A 23,523-nucleotide genomic window follows, 5' to 3' on the forward strand; every position below is an offset into this window, starting at 1 on the left:
CAAGAAGAATATGTGCTCTAATACGACGTCCTTTAAAGGCTTTGAGACAACAGCTGTAGTTGATTGCAGATTGCTATATGAACATCACGTGACTTATTCATGGGCGTGACTACTGTGTGTGTAAATTACTGCCCTCCTTAATCATGTAAACAAACACGCGTATAATTTCGATGTGTATGAGCTCTTTGCATTCATTTCAGTATTCATATTTAATAAAATGTTAAAAGTTATATTACAGTCTGTAAAAATCACTTACACACGTACACGGTAGCACTGGCCGCGTGCCACGTGCGCCATAATGTAAGAAAACAAAAACAATACAATCGTCAGTGAATGAAACCCTGTGTTAACACTGTGACCTTATAATGCAAACAACTATTGTTATATTTAACATCGTTCTACTAAATTCGCCCTTTCTTTCATTGTAAAAAATACAAAACAAAGTTTTTACTGGCTACCATTTCAACTGAGATAGCGTTAAGTAAACAGCCAAAATATGGACAAATATGGCGGGTCCAAAGTTACCATAATAGGTTATGAAAATGTATAAAAGTATCGTAATTGTCCTATTAGAATCAAAATAAACCACGGAAACTTCATTTTATCATTGTTTTACCACATGACGATAATTTATGCCGATATTTTACCCCTCACTATCGCTCGGGAAAAAATAATACGGTATAAATGGTCCGTCCGTTGAGGTTCCGTGATTCATGTCTTAAAAAATTCTAATGAAATGTACAAATCACAAACTACAATTTATAATCAAACGATTCGGGTCATGTGTGCACATGTGTGATTACATTCATGCAATTTGAATAATAATAAATAAACTACATCAAGAAATCTGCACTATTACTTTCATAAGTTGAATTAGGCAAAAATGTTCAAGGCACGAAATAAGTACATATATATATACACTTTAAATGTCACAATAACTTAATGCTTTTTCAACAAATGTCAACAAATCGACGTCTTTTCCGACATTTCTTTTTTTTTATATTTCATAATTCATAGTTTTTTCTACGTTTTGTTTTTAATAGGTGGTATAAAACACATGCATAACATTTAGGGGACTCCCTGATGCATCAAAAAACACTTTGTAATGCAATTTCAAATTTACTCAGAAAGATGATTACGTTATAGACAAATTGGTACCTTTTTTAAAGGTAAATAAATGGCAAACTTTGGGTAAGCATCATAATTTGAGCACAACCAAATTTGCATAAATGTAGTATTTTAGATGAAACCTAGTATGTAAACTGTTTTTTAAACTGTTCAAAGCTTTATCCCTCAAAAACTTTTGCCCTTATAATGTACACCTTAGGACCCTTTGTTTTATATATATTATCTTAACTTTCTACAGCAGTCCTTTTTGCACTTAATGATCTCGTCGATTGCAATCGTTTAGGTATATGTTAAATATGTATTATCTAAGACTGTTGTCATGTTCTTTTATTAGATATTCATTTCATGTTTTAACATCGTTGGGACTTCGTCAGACACTTCTATATCAATTTTATTCATTATTAGCTAATGTAAACGCTTTGTAAGGAACACATTATCAACAGGAATATGCTTCGCCAATCGTTTCATGTATTTCTGCTTCTACGAATCACTATGATACTTTATTTTACTCTATATCAACTTCCATACTGTACATCATACAATATCCCTGTATATATAAGCAAAGAGTCTTCAACATAAACCCCATAACGTTAAAAATAGAAAAAAAAGGCAATAACTCCAACATGGCTTAACGGTTGTGGAGATGTATGCGAAAAACTACTTTCAGACCCCTATGGTCTATGTTAGTAACAGCGGGCACGTTTTTCGACAAATCAAAAAGTTTGGTTCCAATTGGCCAAGTAGTGTTAGAGGAGCTTAAAAGTAAGCGATCTATTACAATTGGTTTAATAGTGATCCATGAAAGATCGCAATTATAGTTGCACGGATCGGCTCAGGTACTGTAACTGAAACTCGTGGAAAAAATTTTTTTTTTTTCTCAAACGTCTTCAAAACTGTCCTTGATTCTTTAAAATCATGAGTGATGTACAATAGAAATTCCCACTAAAGTATCACTATTTTCACAAAATTGAAAAAAAAAATCGGCAAAATATGAGATTTTAACCAATTTCTACACATTCTTACTTCTTTAACATTTTCTTTTGTGATTTTTTTACCGTGGAAACATGAATGTTACCAGAAAATCACCCATAACATGTCTTCCATTGAAAAAACAAAAAAAATCATGGGTGTTGGCATAGAGGGTTAAAAGAGGAAAGGTGGCTTAGCATTTATTTTCAAGAAAACTGATAAAATGTTCGATAGTGTTAACTTCACAGCATTGTTTATGTGTGAACTATATTGTTTTATAAGTAATTTAATGTTAACTTGATGAGTTAATTAAATGAAGACAGGATGTAAAAAAGACACTCGTGCCATATTTCTCGATCGGCCCGTTTACAATTTTAATGATCCGAACATTGATATCCTTCTTTAAAAATCACATTTTTGCTTAGACTACTCATTGAAACTGTTTGAAAGTTGGTTAATATGTTCACAATAATTCTGTTCTAACGGTTGAACAGAAAGAATATTTATATTTTTGAAAGTAACAAGAGCAATTCGCCAGGTCCTCCACCTCGCAACAAAAGTGAAATTTTATGGGATAATATTTCCTTACCCCATTAACTTTTAACTGTCCAAGTGTGGTGAAATTCTATGACGACGTTCACAACTAACGCTCTGGAAATCAATTTTCTCCCCCGAAATTACATTTTGTTAAGTCCATGTGACGTTGACCTTTAATCTACTGACCGAAAATTCAATAGACGTCTTCTGGTCCCCATTAGCCTTCCACTGTCTGAAATTCTATGAAGACCTTTTCTGATGGCACTCCAATGACTTACTTAAAATGGTTCGATCAACAATCTACGGAATAAGGATTTCTTTTGATTAATGTAACTTCCGGTTTTAAGTGGTTTGGAGTAGACCAACAAAGAGTTTGGAATGTACCTACATGTGTGAATATAAATAAAGTTGACGAATTTATCTCGATATTGAATTGGCTTTATGTGACCTTGTTTTATGCTAATCACCGTCGATACAGCGACACATTTAATTGAAATCATATCTCCGTTTTGGTTCTGATCTATGAATTATTTATAGAATTGGTAATTTAGAGACTTTCGAAAACATAACCTAATCGAAACACCATCTTAGTGATTGATTTATGTGATAAGAAAGTAATAAGAGGAAGGCGACACCTTATGTGCTCCCAAAGAAACATATGAATTCAAACACCTGTCCTTTCATAATTTTTGTCAGCCCTGTCATATTTAACTTCAACATTGGTACAAATATGTCATGATATATAGTTTTTTATTGTCCTTAACCATTCTCCTATTGCCATGGTGTGAAATATATGTGGGCCAAAATGTCCTGCTTTGGTAAATAACTGTGGTTGACATGGTCCGAAATGTCTTAAGGTCGAATTGTCACGTATTGACGTCATTTTCATAAACATTCGTTTCGATGTTTTGACCATCCATATCTTACAAATTCGATTTTAATTCAAGCATCGACGCTAATTTATGTTTCCTAGACTGGTGTGGGCCTCAGTCGCAATTACCAAGTATACGGAAATGAAGCGGCTATTGTACTGTTTTTAAGCACCTAATTTAGTATGCACAAACCAGATATTAATGATTTTTATGTCCATAAGTATGCAGGACCCAGTTGATTATACAGCCATTTAATAATATCGACATAATAACTAACCCAGTTATTCAAAGGTACACGGTAGATGAATAAAAACATTTTTCCCCAAAATACTTGACATGTTTAGACGGATCAGTAACTAAAAGATAAACAAATACTTTTTTTTTGTTGAGTTGATTTTTTCACATACGCATGCTTCTGTTAAATAAATTGGAACGACATTTTTATATGTAAAGTGTAACACTTTCTATTGCCATTTGTCGAATTATCTCCCTTCATGTATTGTATGCTTTCTATTTTTTATTTAAATCGCCTATACCCAGATCAATATATGAAAAGATCATAAGGGTTTTGACTTTTTGAAAATAAAAAAAAAGTAAAAAATCCCTTTTCTTTTTAATGCTGTAATTTTATTAAAGCATTGCATCCCAAAATGGTTTTAAGTAATCTTTAATATGTAAAAAAAAAACCGCAAAAACTTACATTTTAGCAGGGTGTGCACACCCTTTTATTTTTATTTTTATTTGTTGCAGAGCCTTTGTTAGAGTTTTAAAAATGGTTTTAGGTAGGCCAATCAACAAATTCAAATGCAAACATTTTTTCAAACGTTATAGTAAACCTCTTTTAAAAATAAAAAAAAAACGAGTTAATGCTTAATGATAATCTTACAGTGGTTACACACCACTACAAAAAAATAGGACGCTGCCTATGGTAGAGATTGTTCATATTTTAGAAAAAATCTACAGAACAAACAGCTTTTATCAATCAACACATACAATGTTTTCAAGTTAGAAAGTTATTTATGTGTAACGATCTGTATTGCTGAGAACACTATACATTTAACTGTCTGTAAAATCAACCGAATCAAACCAAATCCAGATCTATAACTCAATGCCAATTCATATACAGTCTATATGTTTTTTTTCTTTTTTTTTATCTCGGTAGTGCAACAACCTTAGACAAACTAAGATTTGTTATGACTTGTGAATATCGCAACATTCAAAAGTACAATCAAATATATTCCTAGCACCCGGACGATAGATCTAAAAGTCACCTTGTCGAGTTTTTTTCCAAATTAACTTAGAAATTCAAACATTAAATATTGGAGTTAAACAAAATTTCAATCTACTCTGATACCATTATATATACTATCAGTTTTTTTTTCTATTAGATGCGTGTACAATGTATATGTATGCTTTAACTTTAACATCATACAATTAACTTTCCATTTCTTAAAGGCATTTTTTTTCTCACAGTTTCCTACCATTACTTATCTTTTGTAAGCCTTAAAGTGTGTTTGACTGCTATATTCTAGAAAACCTTTCTTAAATGACAGAAAAACAAACAAACAAAAAAAAAAAAAAAAAAAAAAAATTAAATAAATAATGAAAAAAAAACAGCATGCAACAGGGAAAGATCCTTTTCTGCGTAAAATGCTAGACAATGAAATTTGTTTGCGTTTTCATCACCTATATTGTGTTCATTTGCTTTTCTGCTGCTTTCATTACCATGTTTATAATTGTTTTTTCTTGCAGTCCTGGACAGCCTGCATGCCATTCATCTGAAAACCCTGCAATTTTTGACTGTCTTAGTATAGTACTCGCGACTGATTAAAATTATTTGGTAGTGTTTTCAAACCTTAAGATTCGCTTAAGATGGACAGATGGAGTATTTTCAAGCGTTTGCATCGAAGCAAATTTAGTTGCATAAATGAAATCGTAAACATTTGTATATTTTTGCTACAAGAGCCGTATCAGGACGATGAGTAAGTACTTAGAGGTGGTCTAAAATATCGTCTGCATGCTTTTATTTTAAATATATAAAAGACGTTATGAATCTGACATTTGTACGTATGCATGATATGAAAATCCCAGACACCAGAGGGTAAGATTTAATTGTTCTCTACTGAGGTTTTGCTAGGTATTTGAGTCTCAATCAGATATAATCAATTTACAGTCATTCTTGATTAAATTATTATTCTAAAAGAGTTTGTAAACACACATTGGTAAGATTAGGTCGGTCACTAACTTTTGAAATTTCGTTTTAAAGAACATATTCGTAAATCATTTGGTGTTTCGAAAAAAAATATGTTGTTCTTGATAAACAAATCCACTTTAAATCCACTCTGTTTTCTTAAACATCGCAGAAGGGCAAACGTGTGCTACACAGAAAAGCAGGTTTGCGATACGCTTGATTTTTTCAGTAAAAACATATATGTCACATTTAGAGGAGCCATTTTTTCAACAAGTTGGCATTCCAATGGTCTCATCATATTTCTTCACAAATGTAAATAATCATCAATAACAATTTTATTCTACAATGAAATTCTATTTATTTTATACTGAATTTTATTGCCTACTCCAGAATTTCTCTGAATATTGATATGTCGGGTTTTGGTTCCAATTAATAAGATATCAATAAAAAAGTATGTCTTGCGTCCTGAGGAATACCACAAATCAGACCTCTTACAGCATTGTTATTTAATTCATGCATACAACAAAAACCTTGTACAATGTCTAATTTGTTTTACCTCTTTGGTGATACCAGTTACATTGTTTACATTTACGTGCGAGTCCGAATGAAATTCAGACAGTCTTATTCGTGGTATAGAAAAAACCAACCGAACAAACTAAGCTTTTCTTGTCTACGTTGACTATACTTTTGAATAAAAATAATCCTTTCCGTATTCAGATTTGTACTTTTGAGAAAATCATAAAAACATCTACGAAAATCAACCAATTAATACCGAGTCGGGAACAGTAACTCTTGCAAAACGCCAATTCATATACTGACTTTATAATTTTTATCTTAAAAGTGCAAGAACCATATGACTAACTGAGACCGGTTTTGTTATCTGTAAACATTAGAGAATTGGAAATAAAAGGGAGTTTGGCGGGATTTTGACAGGCATGAATCAATTTACCCTACCGATGCACCTGGTCCATGCTCCCAGTTTAGAGTGGAGTCCGAGTTGCTCATTTACTTTTGTTACTTTGTATGTATTATTTTAGTTACTTTATGTTCTGTGTTGTGTATGTCTGTTTTCCATGTCTGGTCATTGTCCCTGGATCACATTCTTTTGATTTTCCGCTAGAATTTTGATTTCCCAGATTACTCTTTCACATTCAATCTGATATGTCTTATATTTATAAAGACTACTACTTAATAACATATAAATTTAAGTTTGAATATTTTACCCAGCTACACGTTGTCATAATTCTTTTGTTATTCCTACATAATTGATTATGTTCAAATCCCCTTACACTTTCAATTCAAAGAACCTTCGGTTTTATTAACATTTCACTTTTGATAATTGAATTGTATCTAATATCGATGAAAATGACAAAAAAGTTAAATTCTTAAGTTCAAGTTACTAATTTTTATTATTTGCTTATTAAATAAATGTATAAAAAATGTAACAAAAAAAAATGTAATGGCGATTCGATTCTCTATCGATCACTGTCCAAGTACAATATTTTTTTTTTAAATACATAGCAGATGATATTTTGTTATTTTATTCCGGTTACTCAAAGAAAACGTTTTACGGGTTCGTAAGAATTATAAACATGAACAATTAATTCTGATTCTAAGCCACTTTTTGAAACCCTTTTGGAACCATATGTTTTAAATCTCTTGAGTCGTGCTTGTAAACATTTAAACATTATAATTATGCTTTATGAGTAAACACATGATCAATGAAGCTATTTTTTGCAACATTTTAAAGCAATACATTGTACAGGAGATTGTTCATTTAAAACTAATTGCCAACTTTATAGGTCTATATGATGAAATGTATAATTATTCATGCCAAGGAGATAATTCACATGTGAAATCCAATAGTTGTTATTTGATATAATAATTCAGTGTCATAGACAGAGTTATTTCTACAGTACCTTATATATATACATATATATATCATTATATCCGTACCATGTTCGATCATCACCATTTTCTTAGTGCTCCAATCCTTTGAATTATACAAATTTACAATTTATTTGAATCCTTTTTTATTTAAAATAAGTCATGTCAAAGACATTTCCGTACAAACATTCTGGTGACAAGCCCTAGTGAATTATGTCATCAGCAAACTGTGTTTCAGATGCACAAATTTAACTGACATTGTTTAGAAGACTAAGTTCGAGTTGCACACTTACTTTTGTTACTTTGTATGCATTATTTTGGTATTTCATACTTTGTTGTGTGTGTCTGTTTTCCGTGTCAGGTCTTTATCCCGGGATTGTGTTCTTTTGATTTCCGCTGCAATCTTTGTTCCTTTGGTTACTCTGTCAAGGGTTTGGCAGCCGATAGCATAAAAAAGGTATTAGCCGAAGAAAAGGTCAGTCTCGAGGATATGAAATGAAACATGACATAACTTTGAATGTAGAATATGACTCGATTGCACTTGACCTTTCCACAGTTTACAATCAAGAAGAGGCATTAATACCGTACGCTGAAATGAAAGAGAATCCTTTGCCCATAAAACAGTGGGAATATCTGATGGGTAATTTCAAGACATCCATCTTCATATTCAATTGTGATTACTGTTTCCACAACCTCTTTCACCAGACTCTTTGTGGGCCATAAACGGAGTACCTTATATTTATATCAACTCTGCCTTGAACATAATTTCAGTCATATGAACATGGATATTGCATAATATAAACAGGGCGTAATTTACCGTATGCAGATAAGACCGTGTGCAGATATGCACGTTTTGTTTAAACTTTTTGAATACATGAGGTCCGTCCCTCATTAGCAAAGGTTAGAATCATATCATTTAGTAAAATATGTACTTTCGTTGCCGACAAATCCTCTTTTATTGCGGTTCATCCACAGATAGCCTGGAATCATTAGGCGAAACTATATGGATTCTTCCAGTTTGAAGGGACACGCTTGGTTTCATCACCAATTTCTAAACATAAAATGCTTGCCACATGCTTTGACAACCAAGATGCTGTTGTTGAAGCACGTGACAACTATGTCCGGGTAGAAAATCTACTTGCCAACTTTCTACGTTTGTAAAAGAGTAATCAAGGAAACCAAAATTCCAGCAGAAATCAAAAGAAGTAATCCAAGGACAAAAACCAGACAAAAAATTATTGAAATATGTTTTTCGTAAAAACATATTGAAAGTGCTTTGGATTTCAGCCATGTAACGTCATTCCGACACGTAAATGTTGTAACTGCTCGTTAATCTTTGTTCAAATTTAGTCATATTTTGAGACAATAAAATAACAATAAGATAGAGGGTTACGTAGAATTTTCAGTAAATAGCAGAACTGGAAACTTGTAAAACGGAATAAACGCCTTTAAACATAGTGTAAGCTAACGCAAGTTATGTACAAACGACAGACTCTTAAAGTATACTTGAAGGAAATGAGTTCCCCGCATGGAAAGAATTGGGATTGATTTTACATACGATTTGGACATAACTTTTTGGAGATCTCTTTTGGAGCTGGCATGTTAGTTATCTGCTAGTAGCCTGTAGTTTGTACATTTGTGTAATTCATATTCATTTTCTTTATTTCCGTTGTAACAAGGATCTCAGACCTTTTAAACTGATCTTTAGGTGTCCGTAATTGTGTAAGACTTTTTCCACAGTGACTAGATTTTAAAGGTGAAGGGTTGTGATCACACCAAAGTATTTCAACTCAGCCGCATTTTGTGCGCCTATTCCAAGTCAGGAATTTCTGGCCAATGTATGTATTGGTTCGTTTCACCTTCAGTTTAATTTATGTTACATGACTATATAGGGGCAACTCTTTCGCTTTATATGTGTATAATATTGATGGGGACATCTGCAGCATGCCCTTTGGTGTGAGGGCTTCCTCGTCGTTCATTGGGTGGCCTTGGGTTGATATTGTTATCCAGATGGGGTTGTTGTCTCTTTGACATATTCACCATACCTATTCTCGTAATATACCGGGTGTAACGTAATGTAACGCCATGTGCACTAATAAGTTTACAGTTCATGTTTTATTATAATCAACAGTAAATGCGATCATTTAATATCAGATTTTACACATGGCACGATTTTCTATAGCATTTATGTTGACGACTTTTTTAAGGAGTGCTTATTTTGTATTTAATGGTGAGATACAAATATTTGAAAAAGAAATCAGATTGTTTACATATTTTAATTTGGAAAAACGTATTTCATATCAAATGAAATACATTTTTTTTAGATTTTTGTTTTTAGTTTTGTAAATTAATATTTGTCATCCGGGAAACACACCAAAATTATGTCAGCTCGTCAACTGTAAAAATCAGATGCTGTTCGTGTTTATGATATAAAATTGATAGACATCTACATTTTTATATGCATTAAATTATATCTAGCAACAAGCAACTCCATTATGTATGCAAATGTGATTGCATCTTGTGTGCATTTAAATTAAGGTGTTCTTTTAACTTATAAAATTCAATTATGTTTAAAATAACATTCTTATAGAAGTTTCATTCTTTTTTGTTTGTTTAATTACCCGTGTCTGTTTAAAGTTTACAACCTTAAATGGTTCAAAGCACTTGGTCTATGTCCTCAACTTTTGTCAGATTGTTCTCATCAGTGAAAAGTTACTGTGTTGATTTTTCTTCGGAATCTTGATCTTGTTGTTTCTGATTGTTTTCCGGGCCTTCACGTTTTATTTTTGGTGTGTTATATCACTGCAAAACGTATGTACATATGTTAACAAAGATACATCTCGTCCTAATGAAAGATAGGAATTATAAAAAAAAAAATTAAAAAATAAAAATAAAAACAAGCAAACAAAACTGTATCAAATTATACAAGAGAACCAAATACAGCATTTTTTAAAAATAAGTTTGTTTGATCATATAGAAAATCAATATACATTATGTGTATTGTCAAATCATTGGACAAATATTTAAACACAGACATGCATACACACTTTATACATAGAAGAGGCATGTAAAAATCTTGAACGTTCACAAACACGTTTCTTCTAAAAATTTACCTAAAATGAAAGGGCGACACAATCACGTATTGAAAAACAATCTCAGAAATGCATCAACTTCTATTTCGATTTTATATGAGACAACTGATATCTGAAAAGCGTCCAATGAAGAAATAGGAGTTAAAATAAATTCCATTATAGTATATCATGTGTTCGGTCCGGCCATTTCTCGTTCCGACTTATTACATACCATGTATAAAACATAGGATGTTTTCGCTTATTTTTTTTTTGTAAATGGCAAGTAAAAGAGTAATATATACAATGTGAACGGAACTGCATATATTATTTTTTGATATAATCTCATGCCAATAGAAAAAAAGCAGGACTGTGGAAATTTAAAAAAAAATGTTTTAGATACCAAACAACCAAACATCTCAATAGGCAACATACCTAACTTAAACGTTAAGAGGCGGGGTTTTAAAAAATATATGGTCGATAATTGTAACCTTTACACAGAAGAGTGACGTTGTACCCGGACATTGAAAAAGACATTGTTTATACATATATATGAACTCAAGTCATTGACGATGCTCAATATTCATGGATAAAATGTTCAAATTGGTTTCCTTTGTGCTTATAATTTCATTTGAATATTTGAAATTGTGTAGCTGTTTCGATTTTTTAAGTGCTAGCGGGTAAGAAATAATAATATTATTTTCCCCCTGTAATAGGTAAAAAAAACACCTTTTTTTTGGTTCAAAGCTAAAAATATTAATGAGTTTTGTTGTATATCAATAATATGTGATCAATTTTAAATTCAAATGATCTGTTAAAATCGTTACCTAAAGCTGTTGAACTATAAAGTAATAATTATTTTAAAATGATAATGTAGTATCCATAAAAATTTAAAAAATCTTGCCATAAGAAGGTTTCATTCTTTTTGTGGTTGTCTTTCAAACGTAAAAGAAGTATTACAAAATATAAAAAATGTGACTGCCTAAGAGTATCCATTCCTTCAATGTTATGTTATTTCAACGGCGACTCGGTTAAACTTCTCTATACGCTTTCAGATTAAAACAATTCGTGCAAAAGTACGAAAGACTGTTCAGCTTTTTTCACAGATAAGTAAATGATGTCGTGTTATGATACTTTTTTGCAAATAAACATTCAATTGCAAAAATTGTTAAAAAGCGGACGAATTAAGTTTAAATGCATATGTTTCATCACGACAAATACAAAATTTGTAAATGCAGCTACACGATAGTCGTGATTAAAGATCATAGGAAATTGTCGTAAAAGGTAATTTAAGGAAAGCTATATAAAGTGATTTTAAAAGTTCAAAAATTTCAGGCCATTACACGACGCGGTATAATTAAATATATCCTCGATATGTTAGTGTGAAAAGGTTGGTCTTAATTCATCCATGATCTGAATCACTATGTAAATTCCTCTGTTTAGTATGAGAGTACAAAACTACAATTATACCTAAATATGTTTGAAGAATGTGAATGGTAGAATATACCAAGTAGATGAGAAAACCCTTAATACACCAAATCCTGAAAGTGTTATATTTCCAAAATTAGATTTGGAAACATATTGTTTGAATTCTCCTGTCAACCATAATATATTACAAATCCTGATAAATGGCTGTATATATTTAAAAGCAAACGCCAAAAGAAACTAGGAAATCACTTTTAGCAAAAATCCATAACTGAGAACATTCTAAAATGGTCTAGATATTTTTAATTGAAAATTTCCTATTATAAAATCTGGACGAATGCGATTTTGTGACGATTTGAAACACCTATTATGATATTTAACAAATTAAAAACTAATTGTGTAAGTATGTCATGGTATTTCATTTCTCCATCACATTTCTTAATGGTTTACGGTCATATAAGTACGGTGCCTCTAATACTACAGGTTCATTTTTGTTATATCAGATGAAGATATAAGCTGAGGCTGGTGTAACTAGTAAGAAGACGAAGTTAAATATATTGATTTTGTCAAGTAACAGACTCAATGCCTTTTGCAGTTTTACATCAATTAAGCTTACGGTTTATTCATAATTTAAGAAAACGTTGGGACGCGAGCTGTATACAAAAAAAAAAACACATCCTTGCTTTGTTGTATTACCTTGGTATTACAAGTTAGCTTCCTGTCAGGCTAAAATCAGGCTGTAAATGCTTCTAAGATCAAAGGTTAAATACGCATTGATAACCATTATGGGGACTTTGCCGTCTATAAATGAACATATCACAGAAATGTTCAGTAAATCTGAAGTACACAGAAACCGGCCTGCTTCAATTAGATATCACCTTAATTCTATTTAAATCCAATGTTTTTAAACCTATGTAATCGAATATTTTTTATTTATACTGGTTTCACAATTAGTAATAATAGATATGTATACATACCACCTGTAATACTTTTGCCATGCAAAAGTTAACAATTAAGGGTTGGTCATTCTAACCTATAAACGTATTTTTTTATGCTTTTGTTATTTAATGATAGGTGTATGTTTTTTTTAATTAAGTGTTTTCCTACCTTGTTCATATGTTTTAAAGAGAAAAAGTCGAGAGGAATGAAAAGTTGAAATGTGTAAAGACGCTTTTTGGTAACTTTTTATCAGTGCGCAATATTTCAGTTCTATAATTAGAACATTCCGCTGATAAAAGTCTGATATACATAAGTCATTTGATACACTTCATGGTCATCTACAGCCCACAAATGAAAAAAAGAAAATACAATGTAAACAAACCTCTTTCTTTCAGTGATCTTCTATAACTCGATTCTCTATTTGATGTGTGCAAATTAATTTGTTACTTTTTGTTAATACAACGATTTGGCCGATAAATGCTTACCGTTTTATTCGAGTTCTTCTCCGTTTCGAAGGTAATACTTTTGGGACATATCAATTATCAAAACTGAAATACTTTGATGTTTATCATTTGGATATTTACCTATAAATTTTCTTTACAAACGTAGTTTTAACATATATTTCAATCAAACGCAGTAATTACACACTCCACTCTTTTATTGAAAAAAAATCACTTTTTTACTGACATTCAATAATACATACTTTATTTTTTTCCTTTTCATAGAATTGTGTAAAGGTCTATCAAAGTTTTTCATATACCTTGCTCATGTCTCCATTCATGTCTCAACTCATTACATTTACATTACTGCAGACATCAAAGAATCAATTACTGAAATATACCACATACAACTTATTTTCATTTATGGGTAATTGGAACAGCCGTAAGCTTAACCATAACTTCTGAATTTACAATAATTGCCATTTTAAAATATCATAATTATTGACCTGATTAATATATATCCATAAAAATATCTATTTCTGCTAGAATCTTGGTGATTTTTTTATAACTCTTAGATAACAATTTTTTCAAACAAAATTGAATGACGCATTTTTCATTTATGTGAAATGAGTAGATCTGATAAAAATTGGAAAGGCCAACAGAAAAAAACTTACTGGGACATTACCCTTACACCGAAATCATATTCACAAACTGAGAAGAGAGGGGAAAAATCAAGTACAAACCGTTAATAATAAAACTTATTGCGATGTACCTGATGGTACAGGCATTTAAAAGACGAAAATCACTTTTTTAGGCTAGTCAAACCTCCTGCTTCAATAGTGACCATAACGTAAAATACAATTGTTTATCACTTGACAATAATGCAATATTTTTTTTACATGTGTCTGCTGTTTGTTTTCACCGGTTCCATGCATTCTTCCAAATATAAATACAAATGTTTACCAAGTCACTAAAAGAAAAATAAAACATACTTTTTGCTTTTTTATTCAGGTATGAAATATTAACTGGAGTCATTAATAATTTCATAATGTTTATCACTTAACTTATGTGCTCAGTTTGCGGGACGAGCTGTTACACATCATATATATATATATATATAAAGCCCTTTGTATCATGATAAATTTTGACAGAATATGTGGCAAATATGTCCGGGCAGAAAATGCTTGGTTTCTTCGCCGTTCAATGACGAAATTTAGTGGCCTTGGAATGATATTTTCATCCAGATAGGGTTGTTGTCTCTTTGACATATTCACCATTTTGTCATTATATACGGGTGTGACGTAACGTAACACCATATGGACTGATAAGTTCACAATTCATATTTTATCATAATCAACTGTAAATTTAATATCCGGTTTTACACATGGCACGATTTTTCTATAGCATTTATGTTGACGACTTTTTGAAGGAGTGCTAATTTCGTATTACATGATGTCAGACAATTTTTGGAAAAAAAAACAGTGTTTATATATTTTGTTTTGAAAAAAAAACGTCTTTAATATCTAATATAACTACATTTTTTTAGATTTTTGTTTTTATTGCTGTAAATTAATATTTGTTGTCCGGAAAACACACCAGAACGAAGTCAGCTCATCAACTGTTGAATTCAAATTGTGTTCGTGGTTATTAGATAAAAGTGATAGATATCTACATTTTTATGCATTAAATTGCGTCTAGCAACAAGAAACACCATTTATGCATCTTTTGTTTTTTTTAAATTCAGGTGGTTTTTTTTACGTGTAAAATTTAGTTATGTTCAAAATCATCATTTCAGAAGTTTCAATTTGTTTTTGTTTTTGTTTGTTTAAATACCTATGTTTTATTTCTGTTTAAAGTTTACAACCATACCATGGTTCAAAGCACTTGGTCTATGTCCTCAGCTTTTGTTGTGGTGCAGATTGCTCTCATCATTTAAAAGTTAGTGTGTTGAATTTTTCGGATCTTGTTGTTTTTCGGGCTTCGTTTTATTTTGTTGTATTATATCACTGCAAAACGTATGATTATATGTTAAAAAAGATATACATCCCGCCCTAATGAAAGATACAGTACAGTTAAGTATGAAACAACATCATTTGACAAACATTTGAACATAGGCATACTCTTTATACATAGAAGAAACATATAAAAACCTTGAAAGCTCACAAACAAGTTTATACTAAAAACTAACCTCGTAAATTAAATTCTTTGTTCGATCGGACTCACATGTTCATTGGTGGCGTCACGATATCGCGGGATCAGAAACACCTTTTTTTTCATATATGTGTTAACGTCCATAGTTTTCTGGATCATTGATTTCATTTTACATATTTTGACTTCCCTTCTATAGCGCTTCTTTTTTAAAGTATATGAAACATGTGCAATATAATTGTTTTTTTATACCTTATTAGCGAGCAAACATCTGCAATACGTGTTACATTCTAACTTTCAGAGAAGAAAAAATATAGCTGGTAAAATAAAAATATTAAAGAAAACAAAACAAATAAATAAATAAATAAATAAAAAGTCCCATGAAGAAACAGGAGTTAAAATAAATCCCATTGTAATGCAGGACATGTTCGGTCCGGCCATTTCTCGTTCCGACTTATTACACAGATCTTGTACCGCAGAAATTAAAAAAAAATTCAGATGCCAAACATCTCAATTAGTAACACTCCTTATTCAAACGTGAAGAGGCGGTATTTTAAAAACTATATGGTCGCCAAATGTAACCTCGTCACAGAAGACTGACGTTGAACCCGGACATGAGAAAAGATATTGTTTACACATATATCTGAACTCAATTCATTGACGATGTTTTATATTCCTATATAAAATGTTCAGACTGTTATCATTTGTGCTTATAATTTCATTTGGATATTTACATTTGTGTAATTGTTTAAGTGGTAGCGGGTAAGATGAAATTATATTTTTTTTTCCTGTCATACGTAAAAAAAAACAAACAAAAAAGGCTAAAAATATTATTGAGTGTTGTTATAAATCTATAGTAAACGATCAATTTTAAATGCAAATGATTTTTTTAAGTTGTTTCTTAGCGGTGTTGAACTATAAAATAGTAATCATTTAAAATGATAATATAGTATCCGTAAACAAAATTTTTGCCACAACAAGGTTTTGTTCTTTTTTTCCATACGTAAAAGAAGTATAGTTAAATATAAGAAACTTGACCACCTAAGTATATCCATTCTTTCAACATTTTGTTCTTTCAACAGCGACTCGATTAAACTTCTCTGAACGCTTTCAGATTAGAATAATTCAGTAATAAGCAAAAGAAGAGAAGACTGTTCAACTTATTTTCACAGATAACTAAATGTCCTCATGTTATTATGTTTTTTTGCAAAAGATTTACATTCAATTGCAAAAATGATTAAAAAGCGGACTTATCTTTATGATAGAAGAGGCAAAATAAATTTAAATGATATGTTCCATCACGACAAATATAAAGTTTGCAAATGCAGCTACACGATAGTCGTGATCGTGATTAAAGATCAGAGGAAAATTATATATGTAATAGAACATTGTCCTAAAAGGTAATTTAAGGAAAGCTATATTAAGTGATTTTAAAAGTCTTAAAAATCAGGCCATTACAGGACGCGGTACAATTAAATATATAACTAGAGTCCTTTGTCCTTTATAAAAGAACATATCACAGAAATGTTCAGTTAAACCTTTTACAAAATCTGAAACACACGGACACCGACCTACTTAGGTAGTTTTTATTTGGACATTTACATATAAATCATCTTACAAAAATAAGTTAAACACAAATTTCTATCAAACGAAATAACTACCCACTCCACTGTTTTATAGACAGAAATCACTTTATACAAAATTGACTTTTCTTTATTAATTGACATTCCACAAAATGTACTTTCTATTTTCGTTTCCATGCTATTGTGTATAGGCCTATCAAAGTGTTTTATACACCTTGATCATTTCCCATTCATGTCTCAACTCATTTTATTTACTTTACTGTGGACATCAAAAAATCAATTATCTGAAATATACCACATACTGGTACAACAAATTACCATTTTAGAGTAATTGGAGCAACTGTAAGCTTAACCATAACATCTGAATTTACAATAATTTCCATTTTAAAAAATCATAATGATTGACCTGATTATACCCATTAAAATATTTTCTTGGTTGATCTTGGTACAATCAGTGAAGATGTTTTCAGTAGAAAACACTGAAACACGCGAGTAGTAGTGATCTATGGGCTTAGTTCCCATAGTTCCACGACTCTCATTGCTAACAGCTTAGCATTCGTTCAAGTCCTTTGCATATTGCATGTCACAGTACCTATATTGGGGAACAGAGTATTGAGAAATAGGGAACTTGGAATGATACACGACGAATGTGTCATAGGGAAATATGATGGGGTGAAATATAAAAAAAAACCGCAATCTTAAAACATAATTTTTGATGTATCAAAAAAAGAGTATTGCAGTAATTGAATTTTTAATATGTTTAATCTTCTTCTTTTGTCTACCCCAGGCATCACGGCGGATGCTTCACGAATAGCAATGGACGCTTACCGTACGGTGCATCTGGTTTAAGCTCCAAGTTGAGTCTAGGTTACTCATTTACTTTTGTTTCTTTTTACGTGTTATTGTGGTTATTTCAAGTTCTTTGTAGAATTAAATTAAAATGTCCATTCCAAATGTTGACTAATTAAGTTTGTCACCGAAATGTTAAATTACTTTGGTAACAAATGTATATTTATATCCAGTTGCATGTTTCGATACCTCTATGTGTATTGTTTTCTAATATAGTACTAAGTGTGCACATGATTACGCAGATTTTTGTTTCGTTTATCGTTGTATTGAATAGTTGGGATTTTTTTTATTTCAAAAGATCAGTATCATTTTTATTGAATTGTTGTAATCCAGCACACTCTATTTCCAAACTGCCTAATATATTTGGTGTAATTCTTTACATACTGACTATCTAATGCAATTGGATTTATAACCTAAATTGTGTGATCTATTTCGCATTTCGCATGATCACTGACATTTTGTTTAAATCATTTCTTGTTATCTCTGGGTTTCTGATTGGATAAGGGATTAATTTTAAGACCATCCATTTATTTCCAACACATGGTTAAACAGCATTACAAACGTTACCAATCGATTTCGTTTGAAATAAACCCCAAAATAAACCAAACCTATTAACGGTTTCACATAAATCTGTTTATTTACTCCATTTGAATATCGCCAATAAACTCACTTTGTAACTATTAAATTTCAACATAAATCTTACTATACTGTAATAAAAACAAATGGGTCATTTAAAAAATATCTCCGAAAAAAGAAAGTTACTTTATCACTAAATCAATCCAACACCTTTGTCATGCATGATGAATGCAAGTTTTTCAAAATCGAAATCAAATTAGGGAGATTATACGTTTTTTCAATTAGTTATAGCTGTTCTACTAAGTCGAATATCTACGATTCGAGGTGTACGATTTGTTAACAATATCTAAATGATTTTTTTAACAATTTCTATTATATAACCCTTTTTTAATATTACTTAGGATAGTTTGGCCTTAAACTGTTCTCTAAATGCTTGGTAAAAGACGTATCAAAAGATGCCTTAGAAATTAGTGAGGTGTTTTCTCTAATGAATCTTGTAAAATACTAGTACTTTGTTTTCTAAAATTAGTGTGGAATGTACAAAGAAATCCAACTGAACTCTTTAACTTTATTATGGATGTATCAATACATATTTTGTTTCCATGTTACTAGTTTAATATTGGATTGTATGTAGCAAAAGACATTTACGCCAGGAAAAAAACGGCACGATGTATTAACGGCAACAAGGGCATTTGTCGGCAGAAAATAGTTATGCAAACATAAACGCAGATCAAAAACGCGTTTGGCATAAATAATGCAAAATAAAATCTTAAAGAACAACCAATTTGTACTTTTAGTATATTTTCTATCATTTCCATCGCCTCGGTAACGCCCACTTCCTGTAAACACACTTTTTGTAATACGACAAACATTTGTACTACATTTTGTAAATAAAAACGTAAGTGCATGCTTGATAGTACATGTTAAAATAGACATGAATCTGACATAAAATTGAAATAAGATTATTTTCCCTTACCGAACAATGCATTACAAAGTTTTTAGACTGTATACATACATGATCACCCCTCATAAAAATAGAGTACGTCTGTGACTAGTGGCCTGTTTATATCTTTAACTATATATCTATATATAAGGGAGACAAATCTATTCCCTTAAACTATCTCTTACCAGTTGTGTGGGAAAAATTATGGAAAGAATAGTTTATAAACATGTTTACAACCACCTCGTCAGTAATAGTCTAATCTATGAATACCAATCAGGGTTTCTACTGCAACACTCAAATGCGCACCAGCTATTAGAATTGTACAACACAGTTCTGAACTGAATGGAGAATAAAAAATACAGTTGTTTCGTCTTCTGCCATTTTTCTAAAGCTTTCGACAGAGTTTGGCATCGTGGTCTTTTATGTAAATTAAAATTGTATGGTATTAAAGTAAATTATTAAACTGGTTAGAAAATTATCTTTCTTGTAGAAACAAAAAGTAGTGAACAAATCTGCGTCCTCTTCCTTCGCTACTGTTCTAGCTGGAATCCCACAGGGATCTGTACTGGGACCTTTGCTATAAATGATATCGGGGACAAATTATCGTCTCTAACGAAATTGTTTGCAGATGCCACGTCTTTTGGTTACTCTAATTCCAGTCTTGAAGACATAGAAAATGTAATTAATCACAATTTAAGAGAGTTGAATGATTTGTCCTCTAAATGGCTTATGTCATTTAACCCAGATAAAACTGAGATTATGCTCTTTTCTAAAAATGAATTACATGAGCCTTTTGCTGTCTCATTTAATGAGGTGCAAATACAAAATATATTTACTCATAAGCATCTGGGAATAACATTTTCTGATAATGGTAAATGGAACACTCACATTGATAACCTTATTCTAAATGTATCCAAACACTTGTAAGTACTACGAAAATTACAATTTAGATTAAGTAGAAAAAATTCTCGGTAAGTGATATCTTGTCTTTATACGCCACATCTTAGGATATGCCAGTGAGGTCTGGTATAATTGTGGTATCGCGTACTCTAACAAGCTGGACAATTGCAATTAGAAGCCACGAGGATAGTAACAGGTCTTCCAGTATTTACGCAATGTAGATACTTATACCAACAAAAAGGTTGGGAAAAATTGTCTGAAAGGCGAAAAAAGAGAAAATTACAAATGTTTTACAATATACAAAATGGCAATGCTCCAGGCTATCTCCGCGAACTTTGCTTCGGACTATCTCCGCGAACTTTGCTTCAGGCTATCTCCGCGAACTTACACCCCCCCATCTTGTTCAGAGTACAACAGTCTACCCGCTACGGAATGGATCTGATATTATATTACCATTCTGTAGGTTATCAGTAACCATATGCTATAAGAGAATGGAGCCGTTTAAGTGAAAGACGTGCGAAATGTGAATTCAGTATCAAGATTCAAATGTGCAATCCGAAGCAAAAACACCTTGCATAAACTAGACTTTCCACAATATTTAGATTACGGCCCATGTAAATTAAATATCTGTTTGACCCAGCTACGATGTTCTGCGTCTTTCTTTAACTATGACTTACACAGAGTCCATATTGTAGCTGATCCTGCGTGTAGTTGCGATGCTCCCATTTAAAGTGTCTTCCATTTTTTTTCGAATGCCAAAAATTATACAGAAAACCGTATTACACTATTCGAGAGTTTACGCTTAATTCCTCTAAGAATGGATGTCTTTTTTATTTGATTTGTTTAAATTTTATTTGTGTTTTAAATGCTTGAATTACTTTTAGTGCTTTATATAAAAGCTATTGCATGAATGTTACTTTATCTGCATTTTATGTTTGCTTTATATGCTTTAATTTTACTTACAAATTGCTGTGCTTGAAAACATTATTTATTCTTTGCATGATGTGCTTATTTTCTTAATGTGTTATATGTATTATGCTTGTCATATATGTATGTCGGATAAAAGCTCTACAGAGCTTATGTTGTTTTGTTATATGTATAATCTACTTTTATTGAATCTTTTATGCTTATGCTTTATGCTTTGTTTTACTGCTTATCAGGGGCAGTACTGATCTAACATACGAAGAAACTATACTTATGTTTGATAGTGTCTTCATATTTATTAAAAGGTCAAAAAGATTTCTGACCTAATATTTTGGAGGTAAAATCAGTGTCACGCAAGAACAGCGCATCCACCCGTCCACTTTATGTTTCTCTTTAGTTTTGTACATATATTTCTGAAACTTTGGTGTTTTTTTTCACCTTGTACTGGTGTTGTAAACTAAACTATCTAAAACTATTTAAAACAAATTTCTTACAAGACTAAAATTCAATTATTAAAAAATTGCAATTCGCATATGTTAGCGTTACCTTTTGATTACGATGGTGTGGCAACTTTATGAATCAACAGTATTTGTATAAGTAAGCAAATACTTACACGGACTTTATACAGAGAAATAGAACAATTTGCTGTGCATTTTAAACACGATTTTGGAATCAATATGGTTATAACATCGTTTTAATTTTGTAGTTTCAATATGCTCCTCCCCTTTTCAAACATAGTTACTCATCTATTGAAGTGTCAAATGCCGTTTAATTAACTTCATTTGTATTCGTTTAACAAGTATTGCCCCTTTTTACATCCCTTCATTTCATGGCCTTGTTCTTTGAACTCAAGTTAAAATCACTTGATTTGAAATAAATTTTACGAATTTCTATAACTTTATTTCTGAAACTTCAACGATTTAATTTCGAATTAAATAGTTGTCTAAGCGGGTCAGAACGTATTTAATGCACATGGTAAATTTGTTTGTTTAGATCTATAGGAAAAAACGTTGGAATTATTTATGATAGCTTGTGAAAGTTGTGAATTCGCAACCCCTTTAAACTTCTCATGCATATTGTAGCTAAAACCGATAATATGGTAAAATAATCAAAGACTTTGGATGACATAGATACTGAGTACAATAGATTTTATACATACTACTCTATATTTTTTTGAATGTTTGCAGCCATTTGCGAACTGAAATCTCTCCAAAACCCCACCAGAGCATCTGTTTTGCTTTGGTTTTCCATTTTTGCACATACTAAAAAATGATATAAGTTACATTTGCATTTCTAACGAAATAATATGTGGATTTGATATTTCAAAAATAAAGAAAATTTGAAATAGCACTATACTGGATTCGATCCACTGAAAATTCAAATCAAATCGGTCGTTGGTCAGCCTTATCGATCAGCGATCATGCAATCTTCGGACATCGATCCATCAAATAGTTGGGCGGATCGGTTCAGTGACTGTAGGGGTTTTAACTGAAAAGAGTAATATATTCAAGCTGAAAACAAAGAAAAATCTTATCAGAAAGCCATTAAGACAATGGGCAATACATATAAAAATAAACAAAATGATATAACAGGAATGCACACAGAAAAAAAAACGAGCAGCACATAGCCCATTAAAACCGGAAGTAAACAAATGTGTTCTGGATGGGTTAATAGCTTGTTTTGTTTGTTTTAAGAAAACAGTCGTGCTGTGGAACGTTTTGCAGTTCATTTTACCGAATGCCAAATGAGTTATGTTTCTTATGTATTTTGTACTTACATATGTAAACAATAAAGATTTAGTTTTAAAAGGTCAATTGAATGTGTTTCTTTTTCTTTACGCACTACTAAACTGAATACTATATTCTAATCTCCTGTGAGGAATAGTTTGTCATAAAAAATCTATCTATTGTTTTTACATTTGCCTTTAATTACAGAAATAATGTACATACCACGACGAACTATATCAAAGTGAAGTACACCGTGAGTTGTAGTTTCTGGAGTTGGGGTAGATGTACCAAATACAGGTTAGTATACCACATATCCAACAGTAGAAACACGTACGAGAATTTAAAAGAGGACAATTTTTACCACTGAGAAAATTAAGAGAAAAAGAAATGTTGAAGACATACACTGTAACGCAACAC

At 31.4% G+C, this 23,523-nt stretch overlaps 1 protein-coding gene across 2 annotated transcripts in view; it reads left to right on the top strand.

The window, feature by feature from the left end:
- The first annotated feature begins 11,205 nt into the window (after positions 1-11,205).
- LOC148613841 (uncharacterized) overlaps positions 11,206-23,523 on the top strand; it is a 78,799-nt gene continuing 66,481 nt past the window's right edge. Inside the window, exons 1-2 of one of the 2 annotated variants that reach the window (XM_088587476.1) lie at positions 11,206-11,332; positions 23,314-23,403. In XM_088587476.1, coding sequence (XP_088443602.1) covers positions 11,238-11,332; positions 23,314-23,403 — 185 coding nt within the window. In that variant the 5' untranslated portion in view covers positions 11,206-11,237. Of the gene's footprint in view, positions 11,333-16,215; positions 16,367-23,313; positions 23,404-23,523 lie in introns of those variants that run through there. The other variant, XM_088587477.1, reaches the window with a different exon arrangement.

This window comes from Perna viridis, chromosome 6, assembly GCF_037379345.1.
Source record: "Perna viridis isolate PV_CMFRI_1.1 ecotype Kerala chromosome 6, ASM3737934v1, whole genome shotgun sequence".
NCBI classification, from domain to species: domain Eukaryota; kingdom Metazoa; phylum Mollusca; class Bivalvia; order Mytilida; family Mytilidae; genus Perna; species Perna viridis.